Source organism: Spinacia oleracea, chromosome 4 (assembly GCF_020520425.1).
Source record: "Spinacia oleracea cultivar Varoflay chromosome 4, BTI_SOV_V1, whole genome shotgun sequence".
NCBI classification, from domain to species: Eukaryota; Viridiplantae; Streptophyta; class Magnoliopsida; order Caryophyllales; family Amaranthaceae; genus Spinacia; species Spinacia oleracea.
In genome coordinates, this window is record NC_079490.1 from 68,883,413 (window position 1) to 68,895,478 (window position 12,066).

Sequence of the window (12,066 nt, forward strand, 5' to 3'; positions counted from 1 at the left end):
CAAACATAAAATTACCAAATAAAATTTCAATCATAAGTTAAATAAACAACTACAAATTTCAAATTTCAATCATAAAAGATAACATAATTCAAATTTCAATCATAAGTTTAACAAACTACATAATATTTCTTCAACATAAAATCATACAACCAAACTACAGAATATTTCTTCAAATTAAAATTAGCAAGATCGATCACGTTAATCGTCGTATCCATCATTGTCATCATCATCATCATCATCATCATCATCATCATAAACAACAACATCATCATCATCATCTTCATCATCGTCATCGTCATTGTCATTGTCATTAGCATCACCATCATTAATATCGTCGTCATCATCATCATCATCATATTCTTGAACTTCATAATCTGGAATCTCATCTGGAGCACAAAGAGCTGAAGAAACCTCATTTGCATCTTCTTCCAGAAAGTATAAGTCAACCAGAGCATCAATCACAGACTGTGCCTTAGTTTTAAACATAGCCCACCATTGGGCTTTATCCTTCTTCAAACTGGGGTAATGTGCAAAATATACCTGACTAACTTGGTAAGACAATACAAACGGGTCATACTTAGGGTATCTCTAATTAGAATGATTGATCTCCACAAGTTTGTATTGTTCATGAACGTTTATACCCTTCACGGAGTCCATCCAACTACACTTAAACAGGATTGTCTTGTACTCTTGAAGCTTACCACAATAAGAAACTTCAATCACCTCATCCAAAATACCAAAGTAGTCAACTTCTTCAGGACTTTGTACACACACTCCATAATTCATAGTTGACTTGTGTTTGTCGTAGTCATGAGTTTGAAAATTATATCCATTCACATAGTACTGACTCCATGTCCTTACTTGTGTAGAGGGGCCCATTGCAAGCGCCCGTGTCACATCATCAATTGACAAAGACCGGAGAACCTAATTTGTAGAATTAGTCAGTACTTTTTATTTTCTTTCAATGATTAGTATAAGTAATATTGTATATAAAATTTAAAAAATAAAAATAATCTCACATGTAACTTAAACCATTCAGGGAACTGGGCTTCGCATTTACTCCAAATATCCTCCATTACTATGTGAGGTTGAGTTTGGAGAATGTGCTCCTCAAATTTCCTATGGTAATTAAGGGAATAAAGGTTAAATATGTCGTTAGAAGAGTTTACAATAATTAAATTATAGTTTATTACCTTTCATATTCACCTAAGATACCACTGTTTGCAAGCACATAAAGATGTGCTCGATCATACTCCAAGTCTTGCAAGAAGCGCAAACGACCCTTAGTAGGTGCACGACCACAATCAACCCTAAACATCTCGGGGATATTAACGTCATATTGGTTCTCAACAACCAAATGGACGTTTGTTCGTAGATCCCTTGCTTTAGTGTCAACCTCAGATTGAAAATAGTGGGAACAAAAGTTTGAAATCTCCTCCATTAGGTAAGCATTGCATATGGAGGCTTCTACACGTGCCTTATTTCCAACCTTACGCTTCAAATGGTTAAGAAACCTATAAATTAAGTAAGTGTGATTAATAGTTACTAGTATTAAGGATATATAGGATGTTTAAATTAATAATTTATTTACCCTTATTTGTATTACTTTGATTACCTTTCAAATGGGTACATCCACCTGTACTGGACAGAACCACCAACCTTTGCCTCATGTGGAAGATGAACTGGCAAGTGTTCCATTGAGTTGAAAAATGCAGGTGGAAAATTCTTCTCTAGCTTGCACAAGATCTCAGCTATATTCTTATCCAAACGATCTATGTCACTCAATTTGATAGTGGGAGCGCACAAGTCTCGGAAGAATTGACTGATCTCTGTAATTTCCTTCTAAACATGCAAGGGAAGCAACTCCTTCAAAGCAACCGGAAGTAGCCTCTCCATGAAGACATGACAATCGTGGCTCTTCATTCCAACCAACTTGCATGCTTGAAGATTAACACACCTGCTCAAGTTTGAAGCATAAGCATCCGGGAATTTCAAGTCTCGAACCCATTCACATAACACCTTCTTTTGAGCCTTGTCAAGTGCAAAAGGTGCCTTTGGCATGGTTTGATTTCCATTTACAAGCTCTAATTGCCGACGTTTACAATGTTTATCCATATCTTTCCTTGCACTAGTGTTGTCCGAGGTGCTGTCTTTCACATCCATCACAGTGTTTATGAGTTGGTCAAAAAAGTTCTTTTCAATGTGCATGACATCCAAGTTGTGACGAAGAAGCAAATCCTTCCAATATGGGAGTTCCCATAGAATACTTTGTTTGAACCAACCCTTTTTGGCACTCTTCAACTTCTCAAGAGCTTCAGGACCATCAGTTGCTTTAGGCAAGTCCTTCACACATTGCCACAATTCTTCTCCACACATTATATGCGGACCCATGCCATTTTCAGCTTTGTTTTTGCAGAAAGCTGTTTTATTCTTTCGAAAAGGGTGATCATGTGAAAGGAATTGTCGATGGCAATCAAACCATGAAACTTTACCTCCATGTTCAAGCCAAAAGGCCTTGCTTTTATCCATGCAATACGGGCAGGCCTTCTTTCCAGCAGTGGACCATCCAGATAGCATGCCATATACAGGAAAATCACTAATAGTCCACAAAAGGGCCGCGCGGAGGTTGAAATTCTGCTTGCTTGAGATGTCATAAGTCATAGCCCCAACCTCCCATAACTGTTTCAACTCTTCAATGAGAGATTGCATGTACACATCCAAGTTTCCTTTAGGATTTTTAGGACCGGGAACGAGCAAAGAAAGGAACATGAATGGTCTTTTCATACACATCGATGGAGGCAAGTTGTATGGTGTAAGAATAACTGGCCAACATGAGTATTGGGATCCAAATTTACCATGGGGGGCAAATCCATCCGTGCATAAACCAAGCCTGACATTTCGTGGCTCTGATGCGAAATTAGGAAAGGTTGTATCCAAGTGCTTCCATGCTTCACTATCACTAGGATGTGCGAAGGTGTTTTGAACTCGGGGATTCTTGGCATGCCAAGTCATATCATCTGAAATGTTCTTCGTAGCATACAACCTTTGTAACCTCGGTGTGATTGGAAAATAGATTAGAACTTTTGTTGGAACAAGCTTGCCCTTTGCAGTCTTCCTATACCGATCACTTCCACATACTCTACATTTATCTAACTGTGCATCACTTTTCCAGAAGAGCAAACAACCTTTAGGGCATGTGTGGATCCTCTCATGAGGAAGTTCCAAGCCCTTAAGAACCTTCTTTGTGCTATTGAAAGTTCTGCCCATTTGGTTGTTATTTGGAATCGCATCATTCAACAAAGATGCAAACCCATCCACACACCTGTGTTGTAAGTTGAATTCACATTTCAAACTTGCAATTCTTGATGCCATCTCCAACACAGATAGTTTTCTCCCTTCATATAATGGATCTCCAGCTGCCTTCAAAAGGTCTATAAAGTTCTTAGCTTCATCATTTGGTTCTTCCTCAACTGAATTACCCTCTTCATTCAACAAATGCTCTTGATTATTTCCAAGAGCATCAATAACCATATCCCGATATGGATTTGGCTGAATACGCGAGGACTCTACTAAGCTTTCCCCTGGACATATCCATTAATAGTAATTACGAACAAACCCCTTCTTGTACAAATGTACTCTAAGTGTTTCAGTATCATGGAAACGGCTGTTATCACACAAGGGGCATGGACATCTTATTTTGTCACCATCATTGCATGTTGGATGCTCTTTGCAAAACTCAATGAACTCTCCAACCCCCTTGAGAAAGTCGGGCTTAAGATTGCGCCCATCGAGTCTATCATACATCCAACTACGCTCTCTTCTTTTCATGATACCAAGTTCTACACATCTCACAAAAAACATGTTACTAACCAATCTCTACACGTCTCACACTAATCATGTTACTAAACCTACTATATAATCTAACTAACGTTCGAAGTTTTCTAAATAAACACTCAAATAATTGTAAATATTAATTATATAAAGTTCAATAATTTATTAATGATATAAAGATCAATAATTTACTTAAACACGCTTATAGATTATATAAAGATCAATAAGTTACTTATAAATTCTATAAAGATCAATAATTACTTAAACACGAGACAATAATTAAGAATATAAATCAAATATAAATTATAAAATGCATTTACAATAAACACCTAAACATGTACAAATTTATTCAATACATTTACTTACTACTCAAATTCAATCTCTAAATTATTTGTTGTTTCTCATACACATACATCAAATTAAATATGGTGGATATATAAAGCCCATAATCAAGTAGCAAAACTACAACTCCATAAAATTTCCATACTTTACTAACAAGGCATTCCATAAATTCCTTGAATAAACTACCATAATAATTCACTAATTCAACAAAATTAGAAGGAAAAAAAGATTACCTCCAAAGATCGAAGAGTTCACAGAGTTCACAGAGAGAAAAACTACATTTGATATAAACAACAAAGTTAGGGTTTGAAAAATTGAATCATTATATCATGATAAATTATAAACAAAGGTTACCTGGGGCGGGAATTATCGACGGGTGTGCGGTGCGGTCCGGCTGGATAGTCCGGCAGGTTCAAGCTGTTGCGCCAAGGTCGCTGGGTGGGACCGTCCGCGGCGAGCTCGGTGGGATCGTGCGCAGCTTGGGAGGTGAAGGCGCCGGCGGGTTGGGGACGCTGAGTCGGAGCCGGCGGCGGCGGATGAGGGAGGGGGAGGTGCGGCGGTTAGGGTGATAGCTTTCTTGTGTGATTTTTGTGTTTTTTTTTCCTGGAATCGTCGATAATGAGGAAATTCAATTTGGTCGGCAACTGGAAATAATGTGACTGTTATTATTATTATTTTTTAAATAATTAACGACCGGTTACGTGGTCGGAAATATAAAAAAAGCGGTAATTAAAATTTTAAATGTGTGGTGGAAATAGTCGTGTTTTACCGACTGTTAGGTGGTTGTAAATTAAAAGAAAACAGTCGATAAGTTAACGACTGTCTTTTAATCGGTCGGTAATATAAAAGATTAACGACCGCTTTTCAATTGGTCGTTAAATTAACGACTGTTTGCTTATCTGGTCGGTAAATTTTGTTTTACTGACTATTTTAAGGGCGGTCGGTAAATTCGGTTGGTAATCAAGCGCTTTCTTGTAGTGAAGTACCATATGAACAAGTGAAAGTGGTTTTCTCTTCGTCCTCCGGGTTTATGGGGATTTGAAAAAGTCCGGAGTAACCATTGAGAAAAATGAAAACTTATGCTCTGTGAGTCTTTCTAGCATTTGATCAATGAAAGTCAAGGGGAAATGGTCCTTTTTAGTGGAAGAATTTATTTGACGGTAATCTATACAAATTCTCCACCCGGACACCGCCCGAGTACAGATAAGTTCACCACGTGCATTAGTGACCACCGTCATCCTACCCTTCTTTGGGACAAAATGGACCGTGGACACCCACTTACTATTATAAATATGGTAGATAATCCCAGCCGCTAAAAGTTTCACAATCTCCTTCTTAACTACCTCACCCACAGGTGGATTAAGTTCCTTTACCTTTCACAATGAGGAGTGGCATTTTCCTCAAGCTCAATATGATGCATACAAAGTGTCGGGCTAACAGCAAAGGAACTTTGATGAAGTTTCAAAACATGAATGAGCTTGAGAACTTGCTCATCATCCAAACTTGTATTAACAATGACGGGGTAAGAAGAATTGGGACCAAGAAAAACGTACCCCAAGCTCGAAGGTAGAAGTTTAAGCTCTACCTTGGGAGCTTCCTTACCATCTTGGTTCTTAAGATCCTCCAAAACTTCTTCCCAGTCAAGTACAAGAAAGCATTACTCTGGTTATTCACAAAGTGGGGTGGTATCCATTAACTTCTTGTAATTGGCCGTCTCGATCCCTACCACTCCTAAACCTTCTCTATTCAAAATAGCAAGCTCAAGAGGATCGTTAGTAGTGAACAAATGCTCATGCATGTCATGCACTAGTGGATAAAAATAGTCAATCAAGAAGAAATTTTCATTTTAAGAACTAGGATAATGCATGGTTTGAGTTAAATAAAAAAACAAGACTATCCATCCCCACCTTCAATGTGGCTTTCCCATTTTTCACATCAATAATAGCCCCCACCGTGGCCAAGAATGGCCTACCAAAATAAAGGGGACATGAACATCCACATCAAAATCTAACACCACAAAGTCGACGGGGATCACAAATTTTCCAACCCGTAAAGGTACATCCTCAACTTGGTCAAGGGGATATTTGACCGAGCGGTCGGCAAGTTGCAATGTAATGTTGGTAGGAATCAAATTACCAACCTCTAGTTTAGTAAAACACGAATAAGGCATTAAAATAACACTAGAACCCAAATCACACAAAGCATTTCTAATTTCAAGCTTCTTAATAGAACAAGGGATAGAAAAATCTCGTTAAGAGTTTATATGGCATTTGGTTGAGAATGATTGCACTACAAATCTCGGTAAGATTCACGTCTCCTTTACGTCATAAGCCCTTTTACCACTCAAGACTTCCTTAAGAAATCTAGAGTAGGTAGGCATTTGCTTGATTGCATCCCTAAAGGGGATGGTGATATGCAACTTGCTTAGCATCTCAAGAAATTTTGCAAATTGAGCATGCAACTTTTTCCTAGTAAACCTTTTACGGAAGGGGAGTCTAGGAAGGAGAGTTTGGAGGGAAGTGGCCTCCTTTGGCCTTGAATCATCCATCTCAACATCCTTTGGAGACACTACTTGATCTACAATATCTACTAAGACCTCCAATGCCCTTTTGTCTCCCCCATTAGGCTTAGAAGAAGTACTAGACGTAGCACCATCATTTACAACCCTCCCACTTCTAGTCAAAATTGCATTCATTTGTTTCTTAGGGTGACCTTGTGGTTGGAGACTTGTGTATGATTGATTTTGATTAATAGAGCTAGCTAGTTGAGAAATTTGGGTTTCAATCATTTTCAAATGGGTGTTGGATTGCTTTAACCTATCCTCAAAATCCTCATTCTCTTTGGCCTGACCCCAACAAAAGATTCAATAAGAGCCTCTAAATTGGAATTAGGAGAGGCGAGTGTTGGAGGAGCCAAAATTTACTTAATCCGGGAGAAGGAGAAGGATATTCATTGCCATAAGGTCTAGGTCCATTGAATACGGGAGGATGAAAATGATTATTTCCATAAATATATCCAGGATTCTCTCGATAGCCCCCATGAGAGCTCCCTCTAAAATGACCTTGATCGTAATTATAGCCCCCTCCACCTTGGTGGGTTGGACTATAATTACCTTGGTTGTATTGAGGTTAATTACCATAACCATAAGGTTGGCCATATGAAGCTTGTCTTTGAAAGCCTTGTCCCCTATAGTTACCTCAGTTTTGGTAATCAAACTCACCACCTTGGCCATGGAAATTTGATCCATGAAAAGCATTATCATTATCAGGGGGACCTCTAGGACATTGTTGACAACTATATCTAGGGTTTGGGGGTCCATCATACCTAGGTCTAACCTTCAAAGCATTGGCACATTCCACATTATATTCCTTGTCATAAGAAGGATCATGATCTAGATAAGAAACATTATGCAATAGCGGGAACATAGAACGTACATAATCAAACTCACCACACAAATCACAAAGCGTGGAATTCGGAGGCATGGTGTTATAGGAACTTACCTTGCCCTTCCCTTTTCTGAGAAGGGTGACCGGTGGAGGAGGGACCGTATATGGAGATGGAGCTCTCTCTATCTTCTCAAGCCTAGAGGTGAGCTTCTCAATAATGTTCGCTTGCTCCTAAGCATAAGCCAATCCCTTGCCATCATCTTGGCGACTTCTACTCATTGTGGTAACTCCTAGAACCACACTACTACAAAAATGGGCAAAGACACTCGTCCAAAATGGCATAAGATCGAGACCCCTTTTAAGGGGGTCTCTAGATAGGGGAGTCTCTTTTATTAAGAGACCCCCTCATCTAGAGAGGGTCTCTTTGTAAGAAACAAGAGACCCCTTAGGTAAGAAATGGGGTTTGTTATATAAAGCATACTAAGAATAATTAAGAAGGGGAAAAGACCCATTCTTAAAGATAAAATTCAGACCTCATATGCAAGAAAAGGGGTCTCTTTGATTTTTAATTTTTTTTTTATTCAACAAAATCATGCCCCCTATTTCACCTAACGAGTCTCTTTGTCATGATTTGATTTAAAGATGAATGGTTTAGTATAGACCCAATATTTCACCTAACGGGTCTCTTTGATTATTTTTTATTTTAAAAAAAATATTTATGTCGACATTTCGCTGCATATTAAAATTTCATAAATCAACAAATCACCAATCGAAAAATAAACAAATATTACATAAAATATCATCTACACACAATTACAAATTATTCATTCATGATCGATCACATTCATAATCTAAACTTTATGTCTAAAAATCCAAAAGCTGTGTGCGTACAAGAATAAAATCCGATTTCAACCTATATAAACCCAATAAAAAAAGTACGTACACCGTAAATGTTCCAAATGGACAATGCTAACCAGTCTTCAGAAATGACTAATGGGGAATGCCATACTAGTTGCATCGTTTACCGGCAATCAATAATAGAGACGTACAATGTCATTTTGGAAGAAGCATGCCATAGTTGTTGGAGTTATAATTGTTACTTACTTACTTATTACAAGGCATCGAAGACTAGGAGAATATTTAAGTAGTCATGAAGCAAGATCAATTGTTTTAGGGGGCATTCTCTTATGAAAAACCTGCATAAAAAAACACCATTACCCATAAATAAATTCCTAAAGACTCAGATTTAAGAAACTTTATTCAGATATAACAACTACAAAACATCAAATTCTTCATTTGAAAATATACTAACAATGACATGTTTCAAGGATCAGATGCATTTACGCGCGTACATAAAAAACATATCATTTCCAAAAATAATTGATTTGCATTATATAAATCAGGAGAAAGGCATCAGAAATGTCATATATGATTTATAAAAGCCTAGAATATCTTCTTATAGCAATTCAATGGCTCAGTTATGTCAAAGAAATATGAAATCAACTTTCAACATTGCTAATCCCCTTCTATAAATTTCATCAAGTATGATCCATAAAAAAATAACGGAAAAAAAAATTAACAGTAAAATACCTTGTGCCAAGGAGGAGCTTTAATTTGAGGAAACCTAAAATCAGTATAGTTCGGATTAATGCATCTAATTTCCTCTCTTGTAGGAGTACCAAGAACCTGAAATGCATTAATACAATCAATAAAGTTTGTAATCACATATGCAATTTCCTCTCATGTGTCACTTAATGAAAGAAGCATCTGAACTTTTGTTGCAACTTACCAAAATCATTGTCCTTACAAGATCAGACTATCAAAGCTTCAACTAGAGTGATCGAGGTCATAGTCATTTTCGTTTCCAGCAGGGCAGTTTTAGCACACTCAGCGCATTCCGTTGTAGCTCCACCTCAATCTCATTGTTTAGGACCTTCATAAAATCATAAAATATATCAATAATCTCCAAAAAACACTAATTTTCTTTTGCCAATCCTCATAGTAACAAGGATAAGCAAGTAGAAAGTTAAAAGAAGCCAAATATCAATGGCCATTAGAAAAGGTTAAGCAGCAAAAATCACCTAACAACTTTTCAACATTATATTGATCAAGAGAACTTCACTTTTATATTAGGTTATGCTCACTAAATTGCAATAGAGAATTAACACGAAACAACAGACAAATGCCATATCAAGCAAAAGAAATCACGAGAAGCAACCTATTACAACTTTTAGTGACTCCCGAACCACATAAAAAGAAAGAGAACAACAACATAATAATGAAAATTAGAGAAACTCTTAACACCGCCACGATGAAAAAGCATATGTTACTTACATACGAATTCAATCTCCATGACCAAACAGAGATAGAGGAAACAAACAACAATTAATAGACAGAAAAATTCGAGTCTAAATAGTAAAAATAAATCAATAATTGTGAAACTTCTACCACACTATCAAATAAATTTATCTAGTATAATACACTCATCTAGACAATTTTAGTTTTCAAGAGTGTGCAACTCATCGTCAACCCGATCCCTTGTTCATGAAACGAGGAAACACAAAAGAAGACTTGGAGGAGCCAAAATAAAAACAAATGCATATTTCGCAAGAGTTTTGGAACTAAAAACACCAAAACAGAGGTCGAAATAGCTATTTAACTGATAACCCAAATAAATCAAGAGGTATGTAGATCAAAATCACCTATGGAAGATCATTCGTGAGTCACAACAGTCTTGGGAAACACAGTTAACAAGTAACCTACAAATCAATAATTCAACCGACAAGAAGCAGAGATGCATAACCACAAAAAAAAACAAAAGACAGACAAATCCTCTAGTAAGAACAATAAATAAATCCATCAATATTTTTGTCGAAATTAAACCTCGAAATTCAATCATGGGAATTTCTCATGTAGGATTCCAACTACCAGGAAGTCAACCACTATCAGTCTCTTATTTTAGTCTCCGGACAATACTTAGCAATACTGAATAGTTCAAAGTATCAAACATGAATGACTTATAAAAAAAAATTATGATTAAATATCTAATAACACCATACTAAGATGTAAAGTCCTTGGCTTTTCTCATATGAAATTTTTGATGCGCCATACTGTAGGGGGTTTTTTTGTGCTCATTCTTTTCCCCTACGAGAAATGGCTTGGAGCCTTGTATGTTTTTGGATTTCCAAGGAGTCGCCAGAAAAAAAATTTAAGCGTCCCGTTTGGAAAGACCAAAGTTGACTCTTTAGTGGATAAGGCATTGAATCTTAGAAACGGATGGGTGAGATCCGGGCAAGGGAACGAGATGCTTATTCTGCGAGGCTTAAAAATTGTATTCGAATGCATGGCAAGGAGAATTTTCGAATAACCCTAGTCATGACACTATGTGGGTTTAAACTTGGAATTTTAGCATATAGAATTTCTACTTGTATTGTGACCACTTTGCTTTAAAGTTAATTTAAGGGAACCTAAGACCGGTTTGTCCAAGAAATTATCTTTGTTATGCGTGGTGTAACTTTGCATTTTTTTGTATTTAACATGTGAGGTGATGAAAGCAATTAACAAGTAAAGCAACATCACAATGAATAAAGGAATTATTGAAAGTGCATACAAAACCCCATCATCTCAAAGTGAGATGAGTAAAGAATGCGGAATTGAAATAGAAAATAATAAAGGTGCGAAATTGATGTGCAATATTGAAAGGCATTATTAAAATTGCGGTATTGAAGTGCATAATTGAAAAGGTGCGATATTGAAATTGAACTATTGTATTTGAGATAAGAAAGCCAAACGACTTCTTAATAATAAGTGCACCCGACACGGATTCAAGTCTAAAAATCTCAACTTTAGGACAAGTTGCTCATCCAAAAGTATCTTAGATTTTGGGCATAGAAAATCAACTTGAAATATTGAATCTTGAATATTGAACTTGAATATTGAACTTAGGAGTCTTGAATCTCAAAGATTAGACCTTTTAATGTTAAAAAGTTTCATCTTTGATGAGCTCCATAACTTGAAATGATTCTAATTTAAGGAAGTGATTACAAACAACCTTAAACATCATAGAATCTTGAAAATGAAACTTGTACTTGAATATTGAAATGAGGAGTCTTGAATCTCAAAGATTAGACCTTTTATTGTTAAAAAGGTTTCACCTTTGATATGCTCCATAACTTGAAATGACTCTAGTTTAAGGAAGTGATTACAAACAACCTTAAACATCATAGAATCTTGAAAATGAAACTTGGACTTGGATATTGAGAAGAGGAGTCTTGAATCTCAAAGATTAGACCTTTAAATGCTAAAAAGGCATCACCTTTGATTACTCTATATTTTGAAAATGATTCTAGTTTAAGGAAGTGATTACAAACAACCTTAAACATCATGGAATCCATAACTTTGTATTTGAATCATAGAAAGTGTTGATTTTTTAAAAATATGTGATTGTTGTGAGTGACACTTTTGATACTTTACTAATCATTTTGAAAGAGAAATTGTAGAAAACATA

At 36.5% G+C, this 12,066-nt stretch overlaps 1 protein-coding gene and 1 long non-coding RNA gene across 2 annotated transcripts; both read right to left on the reverse strand.

Moving 5' to 3' along the window:
- Positions 1 to 1,842: 1,842 nt before the first annotated feature.
- Positions 1,843 to 3,531, reverse strand: LOC110784754 (uncharacterized). The gene has a single exon (XM_021989203.2). It carries the CDS (start codon positions 3,529 to 3,531, stop codon positions 1,843 to 1,845), a length of 1,689 nt encoding a protein of 562 aa, XP_021844895.1.
- A 4,914-nt stretch (positions 3,532 to 8,445) lies between these two features.
- LOC130472391 (uncharacterized) lies at positions 8,446 to 9,473 on the reverse strand. Its single transcript, XR_008932541.1, has 3 exons — positions 9,349 to 9,473; positions 9,150 to 9,245; positions 8,446 to 8,755 (listed from the first exon to the last, which is right to left on the reverse strand). It is a non-coding gene; the product is annotated as an uncharacterized lncRNA (long non-coding RNA).
- Between the last annotated feature and the right edge of the window lie 2,593 nt (positions 9,474 to 12,066).